This window comes from Phyllostomus hastatus, unplaced genomic scaffold (assembly GCF_019186645.2).
Source record: "Phyllostomus hastatus isolate PE091 unplaced genomic scaffold, TTU_PhHast_1.1 phas_contig_1162, whole genome shotgun sequence".
In the NCBI taxonomy this organism is placed as follows: Eukaryota; Metazoa; Chordata; class Mammalia; order Chiroptera; family Phyllostomidae; genus Phyllostomus; species Phyllostomus hastatus.
In genome coordinates this window covers 5,648,742-5,674,221 of record NW_025333537.1, presented here as the reverse complement: position 1 = coordinate 5,674,221, position 25,480 = coordinate 5,648,742, and the positions used below count along the sequence as shown (strand labels likewise).

The following is a 25,480-nucleotide window of genomic DNA, read 5'->3' as shown; positions in this document are numbered from 1 at the left end:
GTGTGTATGAGAAGAAACGTGGTCTGTTTAGGTTTGGTCCCCTGAGAGTCTGGGAGGGCATCCCCCAAGGGTGCCGGGGAACTACGGTCTGTGCTTTTCTTTTTGTGCATTCTCCTCGTGACCCTCACAGGTCCGGACTCTGTCGGAGGGTGCAGATTGGGGGTTGGAGGTAAAAACCAGACCTGGTCGCTCCGAGGCCGAGAGCCCTCCGAGGCTTGGCAGACTTCCGGCTCTTCTCTTTGGGGCCCAGGGGTGCCAAAGCCAGACCTTGAACGGGCCAAAGAAAGAAAGAACTATTACACTTCCCAATTCCCTATAGATGCCCAGCCCTGGGCTGGGTCTCAGAGTGGTCTGGGTTTGCATCTGACTAGCTGTGTATCCTCAGGTGAGTGAGTTCACAGCTTCGCGCTTCCGTGGCCACATCTATGCATGGGTCTGACAGGTAGTTGTACCTGCCTCTGGGAGGGGGCCAGTGGGGAGTGGACAAGGTCATGCATTTAGAAGGCTTATTCGTACAGGGTTCTCAGAGCCTGCCGAGTCTTTGCCGGGAGGCTAAGTCCTCATTCGTGGTGAGTGACGGCAGCAGAGATGCGGGGACAGGGGTAGGGTGGGGGGAGCACCGGAATGGAGAAGGGGAGGGGTGAGCTCTGTCCCCTGGGGGCTTGGCTAGGTTGCTGCAGGCACCTGGGGCTTGGTGTCACCTGGAGAGACTTGTCCCCACACTAGGAGGGGGCCTGCGGCCAGGCTTCTGTGTTCAGGGCTGTCCCTGGTTTAAGGGGGGAGAGCCATCATCCCTCCAGGCATGAGCACATTGTCATCTCAAAGCCACTCGGAGGCACACCAGTCTTTGAACCCCCACCTGCGCCTCGTCTCTCCATCGCCTGCCAGATGTTTCAAACTTCTCTAGGTCCCTCCTCTTCCCCCATCATGCTCTGTGTTCCGTCCCCTCCAGGCCTTAGCAGTGGCTGTTCCCTCTGCTGGGAACTCTGTCTCCCCAGCCCCGTCCAGCTGACCCCTAATCGCCCTCAGGTCTCTGTTTATAACTCCCTTCCCCTAAGAAGCCTGGACTGGACTGTGGTCCCAGGTGGGGTCGGGCAACTCTCCTGTATGTCCCCGTCATCCCTGGGTCACTTCTGTTTTTAGTGCCCTGTGCGATGTTGTGAGTGCTGGCTTGTCCCCCACCCTCATCGCCCCCCCGACTTCGTGCTCGGTGAGAGCAGAAACCAGGTCGCTGATGTTTTGTTTTATCCCTAGCACAGTGCTTTGCACATGGTAGGTGCTCAGAACATACAGGCTGAGCTAAGTAATCAGTCGAGAGTGTCGCACAGGCCCATGTTCCCTGAGGCAGGCTGTGCGCAGTCAGTTCAGAGGGTCCACTGGACTTCGAGTCAGACAGGCAGGTCCCATCTCGGCTGCTCCACGTAACAGCCCTGGGGCCTCGGGCGAGTAGGTGGACTTCGTCACATGGAAAGTGGGGACGATGGTCACATTGATGTGAAGATGAACAAGATCACACCTGTGAGCGAAGCCTTCCAGTCACTGCAGCTCACTCAGTGGTAACCATGATGTATTATTTAGTGGAAACAAAAACAAAAGCAAGCAGAGGAAAGGGGGCCCTGCGAGTCTGACAGCACCCGGTAACACTGGCACTGCAACACGGCACAAGGCAGTCACGGCGCACGTACTGCGTGCCCACCACGGTCTTAGTCGCTTCACACCCATCCATCCTTGTATTCGTTCACTCACCGAGGACTTTTTTTACCACCCACTCTGTGCCAGGCTTCGTATTAGGTTGTACACACAGCAGTGAATAGGCTCAGTATTCACTTTCAAGGGACTTAATGTAAAGAACTGAAATGAAGAAGCAGTGTGTCAGGTGGAGAAAAATCCGGCAGAGTGTCGTGGTGGGGCTGCTCCTTTAAATATGGCGGTTAGAGAAGTCTGCACAGAGAAGGTGGCAGATGTGCAAAGACTTGAAAAAAGCAAGGGCGGCCCTGGCTGGTGTGACTCAGTGGATTGAGGTCGGGTTGCATACCAAGAGGTTGCCGGTTCAATTCCTGGTCAGGGTGCATGCCTGGGTTGCAGGCCACGTCCCCGGTGGGGGCCCATGAGAGGCAACCATGCACTGATGTTTCTCTCCCTCTCTTTCTCCCTCCCTTTCCCTCTGTCTAAAAATAAATACAATCTTTAAAAAAAAAAAAAAAGCAAGTGCATATACCTTGCAGATACCTGGGGAAGGGAGGGAGAAGAATATTCCAGGCAGGAGTGGGAACAGCTGGTGCCACGGCCCTGGCATGGAAGCTCGGGGAGCTCAAGGAGCAGCGAGCCGGCATGACTGGATCGGGATGGGGGGGCAGCACCAGCGTCACAGGTGTGCAGACTGTACAGACAGGCCCCACACCTGGCTTACTGCTCTGGGGCTCTGTCTGAACATTCTCAACAACTTTTTAACAAGAGGCCTCCCAGGTTCATTTTCCACTGGGCATCCCAAATGATGTAGCCGGTCCTAGTGGCAGGAGGGATGCTGGGAGAGGCAGCAGGGGCCACTTTCAGCCCAGGCTGCTTTCTGGCCTCCTCCCGTCCTGCTGGGAGCCAGCCAGCCCTTCGGGCAAAGGCCTTGATCCCACCGCTGTTTCTTCCCTGTATCCATTTCCTTGACCCACGGTAACGGGAACATTACCACAAACTCGGTGGCTTGAAACAACAGATATACTTTGAAGAAGTCCGAAATCAGCTCATGAGGCTCATGTCCAGGCGTCAGTGGGACGGTTTCTTCTGGAGGCTCTAGAGGAGGGTCTGTTCCTGGCCTTTTCCAGCTCCTAGAGGCTGCTGGCATTCCTTGGCTCGTGGCCCCTTCGTCCATTGTCAGAGCACGTGTTCCCATCTTCTGCTTCCTTCACTCCACGCCTCCTGCCTCCCTCGGGCAAGGACCCTTGTGACCTCACACATCCTATCCACATACTCCGGGATAATCTCCCCACCTCCAGGTCCTCTTCTTAATCATACCTACACGTGCACAACGTTCCGTGTGCCGTGGAAGGTAACACACTCACAGGTTCCAGGGATTAGGATGCGGACGCCTTTGGGAGGCCATTATTCGGCCTGCCACATTCCCCACTTGGCAGATGAGGAAACTGAGGCCCAGACTGGTGAGTGATGGGCAAAGTCACCCTCCCAGGAAAAGGCCAGACCTACCATTGAGGGCCGTGTCTGTGTAGTTCCAAGTCACAGGCTCTAGGCCGCCAGGAGAGGAGGCCCCTCTCTGCCTCCCTCCCTCTCTCCCTCGCACCCGAGCCCTAGTGCTTTAGGAGGCAGACAGCCTTGGACAGTTGCGGCCCAGAGCGTTTGTGCCTGAGATTGCAGCTGACCTGGGGACAGATAAGCACATCCATTCACCTGGGACTGGGACGGGGACAGAGGGAAGAGGCCGCCTTTCTGCAGCTAACAGGGTCCCAGGCCGCTTGAGGCTTAATCATCAACACCTTGTAATTAGGCCTCTCCTGGGTCCCAGGGAGCAGGGCCCTGTTTGTAGAGAAGCTCCTGACGTGCATGCTGCTGGGACACGTGACCTGGGCCCTTCTCATACATCGGGCCGAGGCTCTCAAGTCAAGGGAACCACAGCCAATGAGACTGGGTGCCAGACCGCTGCCGCTGACGGGCAGATTCCGCCTTCCAGCCTCGTGACTCCGGTAAGGCCACAGCCTGGCCCCAGGGATTCCCTGTCAGCCGGCCCCTGGGACTACAGCGCCGGAGGCCAGTCCCAGCCACCGGTGTGCTTTCTGGGCTCCTCCTCATCCTGGGCACGGAAGCCAGAAGAGCGGAGAGAGGACCTCTGTAGGAAATCAGGGTTGGGAGGGAGAAGCGGGCAGGTTTTGTGGTCATTAAGATTGAGTATCCCGTTACTAGGAGGCAGGGCCATCCGTGCTGACAACATACAGCCCGGCTTCAGATCCCACCTCTGCCACCTACTAACTCCGTGCTCTTAGTTAAAATGATGAACTTCTTCTGACACTGAGCCTCCTAAACAAATTGGGGTACTAATTTGCCCCCTGCCTCATGGGATCAGTTTAAAAAGTGGACAAGCAAATTTCAGTTTGTGGCTTTTTAAAAAAAAATAACGCATGTAAGGTATCAAGAAATTATAACAAACTCTCCTCTACTCAGCTTAAAAAGTAGAAAACTGATAGTGCCTTAGAAGCACTCTATGTGCTTGTCTCCTGGGTTCCACCCATCTCCCTCCCTCACTTTGCCCATAAAAAAAAAACCAGAGTTTTTATGCTTTCTGTTCCCTCATTTTCCTGGAGTCTCATTTTTCTGTAGTGTTTTCATCTCCTTCTCTGCTTAGCTATTATGAAAGACCGGAGCAGATATAAGCTTGTACAACCTCCTCCCTTCCACACCTAATTTACTAGTGACCTAGTGGCCAAGTTCCTCCTCCTGCCCTCCCCTCTCCATTACCAGGCAAGAACACTGCTGGCTGGGAAACCGGGACCTCAGGCTTGTCGGTAGTGTAGTAAAGTAAAAATTAACAGGCTGAGTGAGCACCAGAGGGATGTTACCATAAGGTACAGGTGCCAAGAGGCTGAGACTTCCTAGAAAGTACGGGGTAAGCCCAGGCTTTATGGGCAAACAGACCCGGGTTTGAATAGCAGCACTGCCCGCCAGCCTGAACCACTCGCTCCAAAAATATGCCCGTGTCTAGTGTATGTAACAGGCACAGCACAGGTGTGGGGGTGCAGAGGTGAGACAGACGGGGCCCCTGCTTTCCTTTAGTCTCAGAGATCCCCACTGAACAAATAGACCTACAAACATAAAACTGCAACTGGCCATAAGCACTGGGCAGAAAGGAGAACAACTCATGGAGGACTCCCTCAGGGAAATGGGAAGGGCTTGCTCTGCGGCAGTGGTATTTGGCCTGACACCTGGACTTCCTTGCCACCTGACTTTGGTTTAAAAAGTTCAGGTATCTCATCAGCAAAATAGAACGGGAAATTACCTCCTCACACCTTTGCCCTTGGTTGTAGGCCCTGACTCAACACCTGGCTCATCACAGCCGCTCAGAAATGTCATTTCCTGCCCTCCCTATCAGCCCTCCCAGTGTGTCTTGCTGTAGATCCTAGGAGCTGTGTTAATGAGCAGTTAGTAAGTGGTGGCGAACCTGCTGCTGGCAAGTGAGTGGCGAAGCCCTCTAAAAGGGTCTCACTGGCCCCTCTTTGGCCGCCTCTGATGGCTGACCCTAGAGGAGGGAGAGAGGAGACAGGGTTTCTTGTCCACTGTGGCCAGGAGACCTTCATCTTTTCCTGGAGAAGATGGTATAGAGTGATAGAAAGGCTGTGCTGGAGAGTCATACCCGGGCTCTGCAAGTCATTTCACCTGTGAGCCTCCTGTTCTCATCTGCAAACTAATCCTATCATACCTCTCCAGTGGGTGTGTCATGTGGAATGGTGACTTTTAATGTAAGATGCCCCAACACATCGTGAGCACCCAGCAAGCATGGGCCACTCCCACTGTTCCCATCAGAGCAAGGAGGGACTGGGAGAAAGGTGCGAAGGTGTAGGGTATGGCCTCGGGTGATGAAGAGGGGAGGCAAAGGGCCAATTCACACAATCTCAGTTCAAAGCCTCGCTCCATCCTTTCCTAGCTGGGTAACCTGGGCAAGCCCCTTATCCCTCTGAGCCTTAGTTCTCCAGTCTGTAAGACAGCTAAGAATAGCACTTGCTTCACCACGCCACCGCGTGCCTGTGAAATCATGCAGGCAAGTCACCTCGTGTGGCTCCTGACCTCAAGTCCGGGGGAACTGTGCGGCCACTCCCTGCTGCACGCCTGGCCTTAGGGGATAAACGTCCAAATAAGGTGAATAGAGAGGGGTCAAAAGAATGGAAAAGGCGGCTTTGCCTTTCAGTCAGCGACCTCCTTTGTCCGCGGAAGCCAAAGGACCACAGTCTATAGGCTTGGTTACTGGCACGGGGGTCTCCCGGTGGCCGCAGCCCAGAGCTGGCGGCGCGCGGACCCGGGCGGCTGGGGGGCGCGGGGCTGTGACCTCATCGGCCGGCGCCGTCCCGCGGGGCCATGAGATCATGAGATGCCGGCGCTCGCGAGGAGTCGATTTATTGGGAGCGCGGGGACAGCCGGCTGCCCGCCACAGTGATCTCATCCTGGCCCCGGGGAGGAGGAGGAAGGCAGCCCCGCCCGCCGGCGCCTCCCGGAGGGAGATTAATGGCCGCTGCTTGCTGGTGACGTCACCTGCAGCACCCGTTGCCAGGTAACGAGCGACCGCCAGCCTCTGGCCCCGCCCCTCCGGCCCCGCCCCCCTTACTCTCGGCTGTCGATCCTTACAGGCCCGCTCTTCTCGTTACCTTTTTTAAATTGAGATATAAATTATATATTGTGCAGTGTTCCAACTATAAATACACAAGATCGATGAACTTTTGCATATGTATGTCCATATGTTTCAAGGTATGAATGCTCTCCAGTAGAAATACAATGCAAGCCACATAGGCAATTCAAAATATTCTAGTAGCCACATTAAACAAGTAAAAAGGAACAGGTGACATTAGTTTTAATAATGTTTTATCTACCCCAGTATGCCAAAGTATTATCATTTCAAACACGTAGTCAAGATAAAACATTTTAATGAGATATTTTACCTTTTTGTTACTGTTTTTCTAAGACTTTGAAATTCCCAATGTATCTTATACTTTCAGTACATCTGAGGTCAGATTTAGCCATACCCCAAGTGCTCAGTAGCCATGTGACAAGTGACTAATGTATTGGGTTGGGCTGGTGTAGAACCTTTCTAGTAGTACCTGGAAGGTCAGTACCCCTGCCAAGGGTACCCATTCTTCTGGGTTTTCTCATCTCTCCCCCCACACACACCCCTGCACCTTTTCTTTCCCCCTCCAAACATCTCTGTCTCCTAGAGTCTCCCCTACTCTGTTCCTCGTGCTGGCTCAAAGCCCGAGATGGGAATTCAGACTGGAGGTCAGTCCTGCTCTGTCCCTGCCTAGCAGCTTGAGCCACCTACCTGGCCTCTTTGAGCTTCTCACTCCTCTCCCATAAACTGGAGCTCATAACAGTGTCCATCTCCTAGGGTTGTCAGAGTTCAGGGGCGGCACGCAGGTGTTCCACAGGGACCTTCCATCACCAGACCGTGAGCCCACCCTGGTTCCCTCTTCCTGCGTCTCCCACACTCCCTTCCTCCCTCCCATGCCTCTGCTGAGCTTTCTCCTCTGAGAAGTGGGAACGATCACGGCTGCTCCACCAGGGGAGCATTTGATGTATAATCCCAGGCCCTAGTGAGTACTTTTTTCTCTCTGCTCCTTGTCCCCGCCTTTGCCTAGTTTCTCACTCCTGGGTACCCCTTTTCTTCTGGCCTTCACCTCGGTCATTTCTCTCCTCTCTTCTGCCCACGTTTCCTTTTTTCCTCCCCTGTACCTATCTCGCCACCACCACCCCCAGCCTGCATTCCTGTATGTAGCCTTCCTTCAGTTCCACGACCCCTGGTCACTTCTTTCTCCCACTGCTCCTGGCCACACTGTTCTGAAGTCGGTTATCAAGCTCCTCCCCTCCCCCAACCTTCCCAACACGGAAAAGACCGAGACTAGCCCGCCTGCCCCTCAGCTGACGGGTGCAGCACTTCTGAGGTCGCTGTTCCAGCTGTTTTGTTCTGAAGGGCTCTGTCAGCTGCGTCCCCAGTGTCCCCAGCGCAGCCTACAATCATAACAGACCCGCAGGCCACTTTCCCAGGAAAACAAGCCTTTGTTTTCAGCCCCTTGCTCCTGCCAGCCCACCCATTTTGGAGCAGGAAGTGTGGCCCTGTCCCCCGTCGGGGTGACAGCCAACCAGCAGTCCAGGGCAAAAAAAGCGAATGAGGGAAACCGCCCTGGAGGCCGGACGCAGTCTCTGTGTAGTCCACCTAGGGCTTTGCAGTGACAGGTCCCTTTGATCGGGTGCTTTGTTTCAGGGAAACCTTGGGGCCTCTTTTCTTGACACCCCCTTTCTATTGGGGGAACCACCTCTCCCTCTCCCCGTGATTCTGATGAGGCTGTCAGTCACGGCTCCCCACCCACCCCTGTGGCCATGTGCCCAGGCAGACCAGTCCCTGAGCTCCATGGCTACCTTTAGCCTCCGAATTTGGTTACAAGGGTGGAGGCTTGACAACAGAAGGGCCATCCAAATGTTGCCATTCTGTTTGGTAAAAGGGCCCAAGGAGAAATAGGGTCTCATGTTGTTGGAGTTCAAACCATGAGAGTGTTGGCTTGAGGCTTCCCAGTGATCACCTTTCCTGCCACACGTGGGTGGGTCCAGCACTTTCTGGCCATGACAGCTGGGGCAGGTCACCTGTCATCTCTGTGCCTCAGTTTCCTCACCTGTAAAGCGGGAGCATTAATCGCACCTACCTCCAAGTGCTGTGCACAAGTGGTGCCAATCACGTAGTGAGAGCCAAGAAATCATCGTCTTCTTTTTTGTGGTTGTTTTCAAGGAGAGAGCCTGCCCCCGGCAGGAGAGGATGAAGCTATGACAAGAAGGGAAGCTTAGACAAAAAAAAGGAGCAGAGACAGCCTGAGCTGAGAGATGGGGGGAGGAGGAGAGATAGGAAGACAGACCTGTAGCAGAGTGGACGGCCCTGGCCGGCGTGGCTCCGTGAGAGCAGCTTGCCCAAGGGCACACAGCTGGGAAGTGTACACGCCTAGCCCTCTGGCTTCAGACTCCACACTTTTAACACCATTTCCCATCACACATCACAAGTCATGTAGCCTTTCTACTGTGCCCTTGCTAGTAAAGACATCAAATAATGTCTTGGAATTATTGTGGAAATAGTTTTCACAGACCCCCTGAAAGGGGTTTGGCGACCCCCAGGATGTCAGAGCACACTTCGAGAAATGCTGGTTCAGTCGGGCGCTCCCAGTTATCCTCTGTAGTGGGCACAGAGTCACAAGTTCTCCCGAGAGAGAGAGGGGGAGGGGGGAGAGGGAGAGAGAAAGAGAGAGAGAGAGAGAGAGAGAGAGAGAGAGAGAGAGAGAGAGAGAGATCTGGTCTCTTCTTGTAAGGGCACTAATCCCATTCATGAGGCCTCCACCCTCATATCCTAATTTTCTCCCCAAGGCCCCTTCTCCAAATCCCATCACACTGAGCGTGAGGGCTTGAACATATGAATTTGTGAGGACACAGCTAAATCCATAGAGCCAGCTGAGTAGCCTTAGATGAGGTTTCCATCCTTCCTTCCTTTCTCTTTCTCTTTTCTGCTAAAACAACCACCATTTCATCACTTCCCACGATCCTGTGGCTCAGGAGTTCTGTCAGGGCACGCAGGGACAGCTGGTCTCCACATGCTGTCTGCTGAGGCCGGACCACCCGAGGGGGCTTCTTCACTCACAGGGCCAACGCCTCAGCTGAAAGGGTTGGAACGACCTTCCCGGGGTCCTATTTCTGGGGCCTCGGTTCTCACTGTTGGCCGCATTGCTTGCTCCTCCCCGTGTCATCTCAGCGCCTCTCCCCCTCCGGGTAGCCTCTTCCCGTGGTCTCCCGGTCGCTGGGGCTTCTCACAGCGTGGTGACTGGCGGAGGAGGGGCGAGCAACAGGAAGGCAGTGAAAATACCCAGGTTTCTCGAGGCCTGGGTTGGGGAGTCCTAGATGGCACTTCCACCGCATCCTAGTTTATCCTTAGTTCTTCTGAACCCGTGGTTTCTCATCTCCAAGAGAAGATGACAGTAGCAATGCCCACATCGCCTGATTATCTAATCAGGTTCATTCCTAGCTCTCCTCACACCCTGGGCCTTTCTGGGCACCGTAGTTTGGCTCATTCATCATTTAATCCTCACAACCACCCTGGTGTGTTGCAGCCAGGCTGCCTTGGCTTGTGAGAGCCCATGGTTAAATTTTCAGGAAATTTGCAAGTAGCTGTTAAACCCTTGGTACCTTGTGATAGGCTTGGTGGGAGTATTTACACAACAGTAATTGGTAAACACACAAATCAGGGCCCTTTTTTGTTACGTTCCAGAGAGCTGGTTTGCCAGTACACTCGTGTGTGTATGTGTACCCATTTACAGATGAAGAAACTGAGGCTCAGAGCAGTGAAATTTTTGTCCAGAATCAACCAGTTTAGTAGGTAGAGCCCCAAATCCTATGCCCTTACCCAGTGTGCTGTCCCGCTTCTGTAGATGAGAAAATGTGTGTGAAAGAGACTTATACATGTCAAAGCTATAGAAATACTCGTTATTAAGCTTGATGCGGAAAAAGTATTTCATCTCCGTGCACCTGTATTTCTTTATCCTTTTGCACGGCCAACAATGATCTGATTATGTCCCCTCTCTCTCACTCCTCACCCCCATACTTCAAGTCATCTTTCCCACCTAGGTGCGTCCTCGAAAATTCTCCTTCTCTGTTCACTTTGCCTGTTTCTCAGCATCGCACTCTTCTTCATCTTCCACCCCCTTCCGGAGTCAGCACTCTGTTATTTCCTTGTTTCCCATCTCACTTTTCGTCCCACCCCCACCCCGCTACCCGAGCGGTGAGGAAGTCAGAATAGAATCTGCCTCCCCGCCTTGACTGCTCCCGCCCCCTTTATCAGAACCTCCGTGTAGAGAACTCTCCGTACTCCGGTCCCGCTCCCCCTTCACGGGTGACAGGGAGGCCAGACAGCTCCTAATCGGATCTCTTTCCTTGTTCTCCGACACCCCGCAGAAGCCGCACATTCCATTTGGTGGTCGTCAGAAATAACATGCTCAAGAAACCTGGAATTATAAAACTGCTTAATTAGAGAGAGATGGTTTCACTGGGATATGCCCAGTTTTCCCCGGTGGTTTTATCTCCTTCTCCAAGTGGCCCGCCCCCCAGCAGCTAATTGCTACCCTTAGCGTGATGCCACACAGGCAGTCACTCCCTTTATTTGCTGTGACACTGGTGCTGGCTCAGAAAGAGACATTCTGTCTCTGATGTTCAAACTCCTCTTCCTCATCAGCAAACTCTAGGAAGTAGATGTGAGTCGTGAGGGTAGGATCTTCAGCTTCAGCGGTCCCCAGTTACTAAAGGAGCACCTACTATGTGCTAGGTGCTGAGGATATGGCCAGGAGCCAGATTATGGATGTGCTTATGGAGCTCCGGATGCAGTGGGAGAGACTGATATGAAAATATTTGTTTAATATTGTGAGAAGTGCTTAAAGGAGTGATTTAGAGGGTGTAAGAGGAGCAGGTAATTTAATGAAGGAGTTGGGGAACGCTTCTCCTAGGAGGTGACCGTTAGCTGAGACCCAAAAGAGGAACAGCTGTGAGCTCAGCAAAGAACAGGGGACCGGTATGCCATCTGCAGAGGAAGAGCTTGGCCTATATAAAGAAATAATTGAAAGGGCTAAGAAGCTGGTACCTGAGCCTGCTCTGAAATTTGGAGTTGTGTTAGCGTTCCCATCATCAGTAATGGAAGGAAAGGAGAGGGGGAGGGAAGAAAGGAAAGATGGATGAAAGAATGCATGGGTGGCTGGATGCATGAATGAGTGAATGGATGCATGGGTGGATGCACCATGGACGGATGGATGGATACATGCATGAATGCATGGGTGAATGCATGGATGGATGCACCACAGGTGGATGTGTGTATGGATGGGTGGATGGATGGATAGGTGGATAGATGCATGGGTGGATGCACCACAGATGGATGTGTGTATAGATGGGTGGATGGATGCATGGGTGAATGCATGGGTGGATGCACCATGGGTGGAGGTGTGTATGGATGGGTGGATGCATGGATGGATGCATGGGAGAGAAGTAGGGAGAAAGGAGAGTTCTTTGGATGTTCCAGGAGTGACAAAAGCAAATTAAGGTTGGAAGTTGGGAGAGACTGGGCTGTTGGTCCAGATGAGATGGAGCGTGCAGTAGCTGGGAGCGTTGAGGGAGGCCGGGGCAGCGGAGGCTGGGTGGCTCAGGAGCACAGCCCACAGCCTGGGTATCCTGCAGAGCGGGGAGCCTGCTGCCGGGGCGTGGACAGAGTTGGGCAGCCCTCGGCATCACTGAGCTGCTGCTCCATGGCCCCAACGTCCATCACACCTGTGGCATGTGAAACAAACATGATGGCCCACCCCACATCTCTGCTCCCCGGTCACCACCACCGTCCCACAGGCTGCAGAGGGAACTGAGCATTTCCCCTCCAGGGGGTGTTTCCGGAGGTCAGGGTCTGGTGCAAGTCCAGAGCAGGGAAGAAGGCCCCATAGGAAACAACCTCACGACCGGGGGGCGGTGGGCAGCCAAACAATCACACAGGTCAGGCAGCAGGGAAAGTGGACATCTGGATGCCCTTCCTTGGTCCTCAGCAGAAGTGGGCACATCTGCTTCAAAGGGTCCCCTTCCAAGTGCCCAGTGCCCAGCCCATCGTGATGGAATATAACAGGGTGGCCCCTGCACACTGGCCATTGGGTGGCTACACGACATGTCTTTATGACCTTTATTCCCATCTCTCATTTAAACATACCGTGTGCTCCTCACAACAAATTTTGGAAAAGACAGGGAAACAAGTGTTTCTACATACTGTATCTTCTTCACTGGGAACTACGAATATTTCCCTGAGTCCATAGATACTCATCGCCAGGACGATTTCATTTCTAACTTTTTCTTTTGAAATCCCTTTGGACTTAGAGTTTCAGACATAGCAGGGAGTTGCCATACCCTTCAACCAGTTTCCCCTAATGTTAACATCTAATGTAACCATGTGACAGTTAGTGACGCCGGGAAATTGACGTGGATACTGTTAACTGTTCACTAAACTGCAGACCTCACCCGGATCTTGCCAGCCGTCTCACTCACATCTTTCTCCTAGTCCAGAACCACATCCGAGACCCCACACTGTACTTAGGACGTTGTCGTGTCTCCTTAATCCTCTCCCATCTGACAATTCCTTGGCCTCTTCTTTGTCTTTTCAGGACCTTGACACTTGCAGAGGCTGGACAATTATTCCGTAGAGTGTCCCTCAGTTGGGATTCGCCTTTTGTTTTCTCCTGAGTCTGTTGGGGTTATGCGTTTCTGACCCGAAAACCACAGAAGTGATACTGTGTCTTCCCCAGTACATCCTATCAGGGGGTTCAGGTTGTCCATTTGAGGTGTTACTGAGGATGTTAACCTTCGGTGAATGTGGTGCGTGCTGGGTTTCGTCACAGTGTGGTACCTGTTTTTCAGAATAACGTTTGAACGGCCATTGGCGTTCCATCATAGCTCTCTGCCATAATCAGACCCTCTTTGGGTACATTTACACTGTAGCTTGTTTTGGCTTGGACTGTTACACAGAGAATGCTCCACTGACCATTCCTCGTTGGCACATCTTAGTACACGTACCTGATTATTTTCTTGGGATAAATTCCTGGAAGCAGAACCGCTGGAGCAGCGATTATTTTTACACTTTGAAGGCTGTGCATGCCCGAGGCAGGGCTGTTTGTGTGTTTCCATGTCTGTTTCTTTGTTTGTAATCAGTTTTATTAAAGTATAATTTAAATACTGTAACATGGACAGATTTGAAGCATATATTTCAGTCGATTCTGGCAAATGTGTATGCCCATGTAAGCACCATCGCAACCACAAGATAAAATGTTTTTGTTGCCACCCCCAAAGCTCCTTGATGCCCCTGGCAGGCAGGCAGTGCTCGCCCCCCTCACCCCCGGGCAAGCGCCGATCTGGTTTCTGTCACGACAGGCTGGTGTTACCTATGCGAGGACTTCCTGTGGTTGGAATTGTACAGCGCGCCCTCTTTCTAACTGTCTCCTTTGGTCCGGATCGATGTCTGTGACATTCATCCGTGTCGTTGTGAGTAGCGGCCCCTGGCTCGTTTTTATGGCTGAGTCATGTGTCCTGTTGTCCAGACACACCACACCTGTTTGTCCCCTCTCCCATCGATGGCATGTGGGCTGTGTCCTGTCCGGGGTATCGCGGGTAAAGCTGCCGTGACCACTAGCATGCACGTGGACGTGCGTTTTTCATGTCTCTCAGGTACGCCCCTAGGAGTGGAATTGCCAGGGCGGAAGTAGGTGTAAATTTGACTTCTCTGGACATGACGGGGCGGAGTTATTTTCAGGGTCATCTCACAGCACAGGCCACCGGAGGCTTGGGGGCCTGGTCCAGGGGCAGGGGGAGGGAGGGAAACAGGATTCGTGGAGCTCCGCTCCGTGCCAGGCACAGCGCTTGGTGCCTTCCTTGCTCATCTCCTTCGACCCTCCGAGCAAGCCCGTCAGGTAGGAGCCGCGACTCCCGTTCTGTAGGTGTGGAAACGGAGGCTCACGAATGTGTAGCAGGGGCACATTCAAACGTGGCTCTGTCTGAGTCCCCAAGTCCATGTTCATTCACCAGACACCAGCCTGCCTCCTTGGTGACAGCAGGTGACGGAGCCGGGAAGACCATGTATCTTCCCCCCATCCACCTCTGGGCCTGTCCTTACCTGCACCCTGTGCCCCATCCCACCCGTGCCTCCAAGGGCGGTCCCGTGATGGACCAGGCCAGCCCTTGAGAGATGGGGGTGATGAGTGTGCCGGGCAGGGACTGTGCCCCCACCTGTGGCCCTGAGCCCTCAAAGCCGCAGCAGGCACCAGGGAGTGACCCACACTGCAGCTCTCTGCCGAAGGTGTCCGGTTTCTCCCTCCCTGAAACGTGATCCGCGGGGCTCTGATCCTCCGGGCTGGTGGGCAGCAGCGGGTGAGGGCAGCGGGCAGGGGCCGCGTCTCCCCGGCCATATCTCAGGCCCATTAGGAGTGGGCCTGAGTGCTTTCCAGAGCTGATTAATGGCCTGCCTGTGACCTGGAATGTCATTATTGCCCGGGCCGGGGACCCCCCGGCTGGGTCCTCTGGGTCTTTACTGCTAACAGTAATTGATGCTTTCTGTGTGGTTGCAGGGAAAGTTCTATCTGGTCATTGAGGAGTTGAGCCAGCTGTTCCGCTCACTTGTCCCCATCCAGCTGTGGTACAAATACATCATGGGTGACGACTCCTCCAACAGCTACTTTCTGGGCGGGGTCCTCATGATCCTCTACAGCCTCTGCAAGGTGAGGTGGTCCAGAGTGCCGGTGGGGGGAGGTTGGCGGAAGGGCTGGCCTACGGAGGGCCCCATTCACTAGCTGGGTTTGGGGGGCAAGGGGGGAGCTTGGAATGACACCCTAATCTCTTTTAAATTGAGGTGAAGTTCACACAATGCAAAATTCAGTGACATTTAGCTGCACTACAGTGTTGTACAACCACCACCTCTGTCTAATTCCCAGATATTTTCATCACCCCCCCCACAAAAAAAAGCCCTGTGCGCATAAAGCAATCACTCCCCCTCTCCTCCACCCTCCCCACCCCAGCCCCTGGAAGTCACTAGTCTTTGTTCCATCGGGATGGATGCGCCTATTCTGGACACTCACGGAATCACACAGCGCGTGACCTCGTGGGTCTGGTTTCCCTCACGCGGCTTCGTGTTTCCAAGGTCCCTCCGCATGGTAGCACGCGCCAGGACGTCCCTCTGTTTCCTGGCTGAACCCGCCCCGACTTCCTGCCCGTAAGGCTCACCCTATGCTATCCCTTCACGTGGTCTTCTTCACAGCAACCCTTCAAGACACGTATCATTCTCAGCCTCGTCTTATGGGCGAGGACACCGAGGCTCAGAGGGAAGGAACCTGCCCAGGAACCGTGCTGGGAACGCGGCACTGGCACGCACGCCAGACCCAGGCGGCCCGCCTGCAAACCCCGCAGCCCTTAACCCACGGGCCGCCCTGGGGCCGCCGCCGGCTTTCTGTTCCTCCCAGAGGGCGCACCCCCGCCTCTGCCCATCCGAGTGCAGCGCTTCTCTTTCCGTCACTGGTGCCAATCAGTTTTTCTCCCCCGCCAAGAAGTACACCCTCCTCTTTCTTTTTCCTCCTCTGTTTCTGGGCTCAGAGAATCCAGGGCGAGGCAGAATGTTTGTGTTCTTCTCGGTCCTTCCTCCCAGCGGTCCTAGCCAGGCAGTCCATGCAGTGTCAGCCACTGGGGCTTCTCTTGCCTGCTGATCCTGATCGACTGGCAGGGGCTGACTGGAGTGCTAGATGGGGAAGGATTGTCAGGCTCTGGCTGGGCTCAGAGGAGGAGTCCTGTGATCGATTAGCAATGCCTGCCCTGGGCTTGGGAGGGGGCAATACGGTACGCATGCTGTGTTTTGGCTATCCTGGCCCAGATACAGGGGAGGCTGTTGATGTAAGGCAGGGAGACCAAAGTAAAACTGGTGGGAGGGAAAAATTTCAAATGTTCCATGAAAATGCTCAGAGGCAAAGACGAGAGGTTCAGGGGGCTGGTGCAAGAGCGGTGAGAGAGATCCCTGGATGCTTTTCAACCGTCACCCCGCTTTCCTTCCAGTCCTTTGACATCTGTGGCCGCGTGGGTGGAGTTAGGAAAGCCCTGAAGCTTCTCTGCACCTCTCAGGTGAGTCGGCTCCATGTGGTCCTGGCCAAAGTCGTAGGAACTAGGAGCCAGGCGCCGGGAACAGATCTCATCACGCCCCTCAGGGTATGGCCCCAGCAAGGGTCCGCAGCTGTGTTTGTCTCTCTCCCCTCCCCTCCCGCAAACAGAACTACGGAGTCCGGGCCACTGGGCAGCAGTGCACAGAAGCTGGTGACATCTGTGCCATCTGCCAGGCTGAGTTCCGGGAGCCTCTGATCCTGATGTGCCAGGTGAGCGGCGCTGGGCAGGGACCACCCCGGAGACTGTGGCTGGGGGACCAGCAGGCAAAGGTCTCCAGTGCCTGTCCCGAAACCAAACCTTGGGGCTCGGGGATGGGACTGTGAGAGCAGTGTGGTCCAGACCGGAGTCGGTCAGATCCAGGTTCAGATCTCACCCGTCTCTCATTAGCTGGGTGTCCTCGAGCAGGTCACTGCACCTCAGCTTCAGTGTCGAAAGTGAACGATGCGGTATGGCGCGGTATCAGAACATCCCGGTTGTGCAACCCGGCCGCGCTCTGGACCCAGGGCGGGCCACTCCGTCTCTCTGAGCACCGGCTCTTCCCATTTATACGACGAGTATCACAGCCTGACCTACTTCGGAGACATAGTATTATGATGCAATGAGATCATCTCTGGAAAGAGCTAAATTTAAATTTAGTCCTAAAAGTTGTTCTTATAGAATTATCGTTATAATTCTTATTACCACTTGTTTTCATTGTTAATAGCTGCGGGTCACCAACCCTGAGCAGTGAGTACTGGTTAGTCCCTTTTAACTTCCTGATTGTAGCCCCAATCCGCTGCCGCCGCCTCCTCCTACTCCTGACATCGGGGGCTGAGATGTCCATTCAGCAAATGGGTGTGAGTTGAGCATCCTATCAGACACCAGGGAGGAGAGGCAGAGGGCACATAGACCCTGTCCCAGCCTGCTCTGGAGCTCACGGCCTCCCTGGGGACACAGACACATACATAAATAACTATGAAACAAGGCAGGCGGTGATAAGTGCTGTGTAAGAGAGATTCATGCAGCGTCCCGGGGGACCCGGAAAGGCGGAGATGAGCTCCAGGTTGGAGAGGCTTCTGGGAGGAGGCAGCGCCTGCAGACTAGGAGGAACCGAGAGCATATGGCTCTCGCACCAGCACCGCCTTCCGGGGCTGAGAAGACGGGAGGTGCGGTCCTTTTTTTGGCATCAGCAACTTTTTTTTCCCCCCTGCTTTTGCTGTTTGGGGAGGAAGCAGGTTTGTTTTTCATTTTTTTAATTTTATTTGCAAATTGAGAATATTTTTACATGGTCCAAAATTCAGACTGAGGAATTCAAGAGTGAGGAGTCGTGACCACTGAATGCCACGGGAGACCTAGGTTGGACCCTGGCTCAGAGAAAGGACACGCGTAGGAAAGCTGGTCCGACCAAACCATGATGAAATCTGGAGTCCCGTCGATGGGGGCGCCTCACAGTGTGTTCCTCCGCGCTGACAAAGGGGCCGTGCAGTTGCGCGCGGATGTTGGCAGACTGGGGACTGGGAGACGGATGTGCGAGGACTTTCTGTACTAATTGCAACTTTTCTGTTAGTCTCCAGTTATTCCAAAAGTAAAATTTTATTTTTAAAAATGCCCTAAAGACATAAAAAGGAAAGGGGTGACAGGCCTCCCACCCTTGTCCCTAGCTCCCCGGTCCCCTAAGTACCCACACAGGCAATTACTGTTTCCACGTTCCTCCATCTTTCCAGAGACGCCTCATAAACACACACACACGTGCACACACACACATGTCTTTTTCAAAAAGACGTTAAGTTGTAGCATATTCTACCCAAGCTGCATCCTGCATCTTCTCCTATTGACTTAAAACTCTCTTAAGACATTGCCACTTACTTACCTCCCACCCCACTCCTGGGCTGGGCCCCAGGTGGTTTAACCACTGTCCTCTCGATGGGCATCGGGTGGCTGATCCCCTTTCGTTGTCACAGACGTGGCTGCCCTGAGAGTTCGGAAACGGGGAGAGGTGTCGCCCCTGCCTGGGCCCAGCATGTTGATTAAATGCGTCCATTCAAGTGACGCATTTAGAACCACGCCCGGCACGTGCCCAGGGTCCAATAACTATGAGTTCTCATTGGCACGCCTTCCGTGTCACACTCGTGCGAGCTCTTGGTGGGATAGATTCCTGGTGGCGGTGTCACCAGGTCAGAGGGCTGAGTTGCCCTCCATAGTGTATCCACTGACTCGCCCAGTGCCCAGTGCGACACGACTTCTCGCTCCCCGCCCCCGTCGACTCACCGCGTTATCAAGTCTTTTCTGAGCTTTGCCACTCTGACAGGTGACAAACGCTATTTCAGTGCCGTTTTAAGGTGCATTTCCCTAATTATGAGCATCTTTTCCTATGCTTCCAAGCCATCTCTGTTTCCTTCTCAGTAGCAGCGAGTATTCGAACGTGGTGTCACGGTGAAAGTCTTTCTTCTTCCTTTCTGGCAATCTCCCCAAGCCTTCGTCTGTTTCTCTCTCATGCATTCTCCTCCTGGCACCATGCCGTCTTCCCGTAACTGGATTAGAATTCTTGGAAGGGGTTGGACAAGACACCACTGTCCCAGGTTGAGGAGCCGGAGCCACAGCCACAGCCACAGCCACAGCCACAGCCCGCGGCGGGGGAAGTCTACCGCCATGGGCAGGCGGAACACATGCCTCAGCCTCGCTTCGCCGCTGTGAGCCAGGCCAGGGATGGCAGAGATGATGTCCCCAGCTGAAAGGGCCTTGTACTTCCTAAATGCACTGACTTAGTGAAGAAATGAATGTACGAGTCAAATGTGTCTTCTTAATGAAGGCTTCCCTCACTCTGCTTCCCCACACTAGCTGGTGCTCCCAGCTCTGTGGCCTCCTAGGTCCCCGTGGTTTTCCTTCGTGGCGCTTACCCCACTCGTCAGCTTCACAGTTCATCAGGCCACTGGCTGTGTAGGATCTGTCTCCTCTTTGCTGAACTATAAGCCACTTGAGGGTGGCAGCCATGTCTGTCTTGTGTAGCAGCAGACTCACAAACTCAGTGACTCAGTGAATATTGGGTGGGTGGGTGGGTGGAAGGGAGGGAGGGAGGGTGGGGAGGGAAGATGGGTTGGAGCCATGAAATGGGCTGGATGGTTGGGGTGGGGATGGGTGGTGGCCGGGGGGAGGGGTGGGGGAGTGAGTGCAAAGCCGGGTGCATGGAGGTGTAAGCGTGTGGGTGGCTGGGCGGCTGGGAAATGGGTGGGTAGATGGGTGGGTGGATAGGTGAGCGGACGGGTAAATGACAACATGGGGGGATGGGGGCATAGATGGGTGGCTGGACAGATAGTTGGGTAGACGGATGGATGGATCAATGGACAGATGCACAGAAGGACAGAGGGAGGAAGAGCCCACCAGGCTAAAGGAACATCCTGTTTCCCCTTCAAAGGGTCCTCAGGTTAAGGTCAGTGTGTCACTCACACCCAGCCACCCCCGCCCCCCAGAGCCAGGGCCTGGGAAGCAGCCTGCCCCCTGAAGCCAGTCGGGCGGACACTGGGCGCGCTGGGAGGTTTGCGCCGCAGCTCAGACCGCACATGCTTGCCCCACAGTCGGCCGCCCCACACAGTTCACGGCGCACCTCCTGCCAGCCCGCACAGGGCCAGGGAAGAGGCATTTCGAACACAGAGACAGAAACTTGGCCTGTGGAAAGGGCTCCCTGCCAAAGAGAAGAGTCAGAGTGTGACTGGAAAACAAGCCGCCCTCCAGCCCTCGGCCACCCCGCGTCTGCCCTTCGGAGTGCCCGCGGTGGGAAGGGAGGCGGGCAGGAGGAGGCCGCCTACGGCGGGTTTCGTGCCGCGCGGCACCTCGCACCCAGTGCCCTGCGGCAGGCCTTGCCTGCTTCCGTCCTTGCCGGCACCTTGAGGACCCCCCAGGTCAAACTGGCCCTCCCGTAACATACCCCTGTAATACCGTTGAGCTCCTCTAGAATACTCCATCATTGGGCACCTACTGCATACCGCACTAGGAATGGGTTTACAGGAAGCTTCTGGTCTGGCATAGAGAGACAGATGATAAACAGTAGGCAGAACGTAATCATATTACTGTACATGATAATGTATGCATATTACCCAGCACTTACAGAATACTTACTATTGGCCAGGCATAGTTCTGAGTGCCTTCTTTTTGTATTGGTTTATTTTTTTACTTAGTAAAGAACATTTTATATTATTTTCCCCAAACGTTTTATTTTGAGACGTTTTAAACCTAGAGAAAAGTAGAATGAACACCCTTTTGTCCTTCATCTAGATTTACTAACCATTAACATTTTACTGCGTTTGCTTTTCCTATGTAAATTTCCCCACCAAACCTGTTCAGAATGAGTTGCTGACACTTTGATTCTTCATCCCTAAATATTTCAGCATATATCTCCGAAGAACAAGGACATTCTCTCCCATTACCACAATCCCACCAGCATACCCAGGGAACTTGAAATTGATATAAAGTCCCAATATTCAGATTTCTCCACTTGTCTTAAAAACATCTTCCATAGCTAAGGTTCTTCCCCCCATCCAAGATCCAACCAAGAATCATATACTGCATTTGATTGTCATATCTAAGTACTTTAATCTTCCTTTGAGGGGAGCACTATTATCCCCACTTTATAGATGAGAAAACTGAGGCACAGGGAGGTTAAATCACTGGTCCAAGTTAAAACCAGAAACCGGGGGAACCCATTAATGTTTCCAATCTCCCTGCATTTCTCCTGACCCCTGTGGTCTGTTCTCAACCCAGCTGCCAAAGGGATCTTTTCAAAATGCAAATCGCATCCAGGCACTCCGCAGCTCAAAGCCCTGCGGTGGTTCCCTATGTCTCTCAGAATTAAAGCCAGAGTCCTCAGAATGGCTCACAAGGCCCGGTATATTCTGCACCCTCCCCCATCCACTCTCTGATCTCATCTGCCCCCCTCCCACCACACTCCAGGCTCAGCCACCCTCTCCTTGCCGCCGTCCCCCAGCATGCCAGACCCACTGCCGCCTCAGGGCCTTCGCACATGCGGTTTCCTCCGCCTGGAGCATTCTTCCCAGATACCGCCGGGGCTAGCTCCTCACCCTCCCTCAAGTTTTACCCAAATGTCGGAATCTCGGTGAAGTCCTCCCAGCCACCCTGTTTAACATTGCAGTGCCCCCCACCCAAGCAGGTCCTCTCCCCCTTCCCTGCATTTCCATCTCCATACTTACAGCTGACACACTCTACCTGTTAGAGATTCATTTGGCCAGTTGTCATGCCAGCTAGCATGGAAGCTCCAGGCGGGCAGGAATTGCCTGTTCTGTTTGCTGCTACATCCCCGGCTCGTAGGGCCAAGGCGGGTGTGTGGCGGGTGTGTGGCAGGCGCCCCCCCCCCCCGTGCAGCACCCTGACGGTGCCGATTGCTGTCCCCGCAGCACGTGTTCTGCGAGGAGTGCCTCTGCCTCTGGCTGGACCGCGAGCGCACCTGCCCGCTCTGCCGCTCCATTGCCGTGGACACCCTGCGCTGCTGGAAGGACGGGGCCACCTCGGCACACTTCCAGGTGTACTAGGACTGGAGCTCTGGCACGCGCAGGGAGATGGCACGGGCTCAGCGTCGCTGGGTCCAGCTCTGGGGGTCCAGCTCTGGGGACTTCCTGGAACACAGGCCTCGAGCACGTACTGTCCTGAGTCCTGCCTGTTCCCACCTCTTCCCCTAAAGCCCCTGTCCCCCCACCTTCGCCGTTGTCTCCTGTTCCGTGGCATGGTGCGTGCGTCCTTCCCTGCAAATGCAGAAGCCTCCCAACCCAGACTCGCCCTCTGCCCAGGTAGGTCTGCCCCCTGCCCCCACTCCAAGTCAAGGAAGCTGGAACAGACAAAGTCCCACCTGTTGAGTATTTTGACTGGAGGTAGCCAAATACCTGATGCTGCAACCTGGGGAGAGGCCTGCAGATCCCTGCCTCCCCTCCCCCGATGGCCCAGGTCTACGGGTGAGGATCACTGAAGTCTTCTGCAGGCAGGACATCAAGCACCCTGCCTAGAGGACCACTCGGACCCTCGCAACAGCTCCAAGGGTGGAGGGACTGTTGTCTCCTCCGTTGCACAGCTGCAGAAGCACAGAGCTCCACGTGGCCACTAGGCCAGGGCCACCCCGCTCGCCGTGGTGGGCTGAGTTGCCAGCCCAGGCCTGTCTGGCCTCAGAGCCTGCGCTCCTAACCACTGTGCTGACCTGCCGCTCAGACGCTGCAGGCGTGGGGCCTGGCAGACGTGGTTTTTTAAAAGCACGAGAGGCGATCTTGATGCCCCCGGTGGCCCAGGCGCATAGCATATTTAATTTGGACTGGTCGAGAATGCTAATGGCAAATGCTGCCTCCGGAAGTCAGGTTGTAGCTGGGACCCAGGAAAGACTTGTCCAGAAATCGCTTTTTGCCCGAGCTCTGGGCCGGGATGCTGATTCGTGTGCGAGTAGCAAGAGAGGCCAGCTTTGGTCCAGATGCGGATAGTGCTGGGTCTGCACACCTGTCCGGGTTTCTTTTCCCCTCCTGTTTTTGTCCCCTCCTTCCCTTAAGCCTCAGAGTTGTCAACAGCCCCCACGGACATGACCTCTCCCCTGGTAGCCTTTAGACCTGACAGGGACAATCCAGGTGAGGGATTGGCTCACGAGCCAGGGAGGTGGCAAAGAGCATAGTAGCAGTGTTCCTGTGAGCTCTCTCTCAGAGCCACTGATCTCTGCAGCAGAACCACCTCCCTCCCTGCTCTGAGATCTGGGAGGGGAGGCACAGGTGATCCCACAGAGGCCATTGGAATCTTGCCTGTCCTACCCTTTCTGCCAACCCTATTCTCTCACTGACAGCCTCAGCACCGTGGGCTGGCGTCCACGGCATTTCCGAGAAAGCAGTCTGGGCGGTTAGTGAGCAGATTAGCAAGAAAGCCGCAGGGCACATGGTGGGGACCTTGCCACCCGCCAGCTCTCAGCTGGTGCTCACGTGGCCGGCCCATCCCCAGCAGATTCAGGAGATCTGCCCCTGTGTGCTATCAAGCCAGGACCTTTTCTTCCCCCTGACATCCTGGCTCTTTCCTGGTACCCAGCAAGACACCCCTTCCAGGGTTGCATGGCATCTTTCAAGCTCTGTTACTATGGCAATGGCTGCGATGTTACAATCCCACTTGCCTGGATAATCAAGTCGGAAAGGGAAGTGGAGGGAAAACGGAGCCCAGTGGACGCGGCGTCTCTGCCCCCCTCGCCTCCAGGAAGAACCGAAGGGAAGGAGTACAAGCTTCTGCAACTGTTTTTTCGATCAGAGCTCCCTGCCGGCAGATGCCGTCGAAGAGGCACGCGACATGGGAGCTGACGACGACGTACGGAAGTGGCAGCAGGTGACTGAGCAGGTGGAGCAGCCTGTGGGAGTCGGGCCTGGAGTGCCGATTCTTTGTGTTTATTCGTGTACTTTATTCAGGTGACCCTGGTTAATAAGTTCTATAGGTTTCAGGTGCACCACTCTATAACCCGCCATCTGTATGTTGTATTGAGTGTTCACCACCCCAAGTCAAGCCTCCTCCCATCCCCTCTTATCCCCCTTCACCCCCTTCTACCTGCCCCCACCCCTCCTCACCTCTGGTCATCACCGGACTGTTGTCTGTGTCTCTGAGTTGTTTCGGGGTTTTTTTTGTTTGTTTTGCTTTGTTTTGCTTAATCCTTTCACCTTTCGCACGCAGCTCCCCCAACCCTCCTCCCCTCTGACAGCTGTCGGCCTGTTCTCTGAGTCTGTTTCTATGTTCTTTGTTTATTTTCTTAACTCTGTGTGGCTTTGAGAAATCACTTCACCTTCCTGTAGCCATCTCCATGGCGACGACACCTAGTGTATTATTTACTGGACCAGGAAAACTCACAATGTGGATTACTCGTGAATACACCGGTGATTTACTCCATTACCCTCATGCCCTTCCACACACACACACACACACACACACACGCACAATTCTCTGACATTCTGCACGTAACAAGCCACACCTCTGACACTGTGGAGAGTGTCACATGCGGGGGACACTCGAGGTAAGGTGGGATTTTATGTGTTCATCTCCTATCCTCCAGGGAAATTCCTGTCTAGAAACTCCCCTTTGGGGTGGGAGGCTCTAACTTCTGCTCTAGGCCGGAAGAGTGGCCAGTGCCGGGTTTTCCAAATGCCGAGCCGAGCGTATTCCTCAGCCCAAGCCTGAAAGCGGCCAAGAGCCGCCACCGTGGGGAGAGAAGAACGGTGCCGCTCTCCTTTACCCATCTGGGCGCCGCAGCCCATTTATTACGAGCGGGATTCGTCGAGTGTCAGAGCGGAGCACCTGCTCTTAATATTTTATGTCTCGCCGACTCGAGTTCCACGAAGTCCTTGGAAACGGCCCTCTGAACGTGAAGTGTCTTGAGTATAATGAATGTGAGGGACTGAGACGGCCAGCTCCGGGCCTGGACGTCACAGACTCCTCACGTTCCAAAGAGGAGCGTCTGAGGGGCACTGGACTGGACACCTCCGGGCTGCGGAGACCCGGGCTGGGAGGAGGAGATGGGAAGCGAGTCCTGGAATCTGTCAGTACTTCTGCGCTGGGCCAAACAGCCAGCTGCCTTTGGTGGTTTCAATGTCCCCCCGAAGTTTCCTTCTGCCAATAAATATCATCTGTCGACGAAACCCAATCTGCGTGGTCCCGAGTCTTCGGTCGCCTCTCACAGCCGGGTGGAGCCATTTGGGGAAAATGCAAGGAAGCTCCTGGTGCAGCAGGCGGCCCCCTGACACTGGGTGCCCCCCCCCCAGGGCCGTCCCACCGCGTGGCAGGTGACGTTCTCAGGAAGCGGCTCCAGGGTTGACCAGCAAGGGGACGAGTGAAGCGGGAGAGGGAAGGGGACGGGGACAAGCGAGAGGGAGCCTTCCCGACAAGTGGCTCCTGAGCTGGGTCCCACGGGGGCTCTGGAGTGTCCGTCACATCTAAGAGTCAGTCCCACCCCGAGGTCTTTGACCCCCGTGCTCAGTCCTTGTCACTGGGCTGATTGGGGCGGGACGGGGGGGACTCCCAGGCACTCCGCTGCAGGGGGCCCCAAGCACAGAGCACACAC

General features: G+C 54.5%; 1 protein-coding gene across 3 annotated transcripts in view; it reads left to right on the top strand.

Annotated features, from left to right (window-relative positions):
- Positions 1 to 23,963, top strand: part of RNFT2 (ring finger protein, transmembrane 2) — a 55,685-nt gene extending 31,722 nt beyond the window's left edge. For all 3 annotated transcript variants that reach the window (XM_045846473.1, XM_045846482.1, XM_045846464.1), the window contains exons 8-11: positions 14,862 to 15,011; positions 16,333 to 16,398; positions 16,545 to 16,646; positions 21,822 to 23,963. In XM_045846473.1, the coding sequence (XP_045702429.1) occupies positions 14,862 to 15,011; positions 16,333 to 16,398; positions 16,545 to 16,646; positions 21,822 to 21,956 (453 nt within the window). In that variant the 3' untranslated portion in view covers positions 21,957 to 23,963. The remainder of the gene's footprint in view (positions 1 to 14,861; positions 15,012 to 16,332; positions 16,399 to 16,544; positions 16,647 to 21,821) is intronic.
- Positions 23,964 to 25,480: the final 1,517 nt, after the last annotated feature.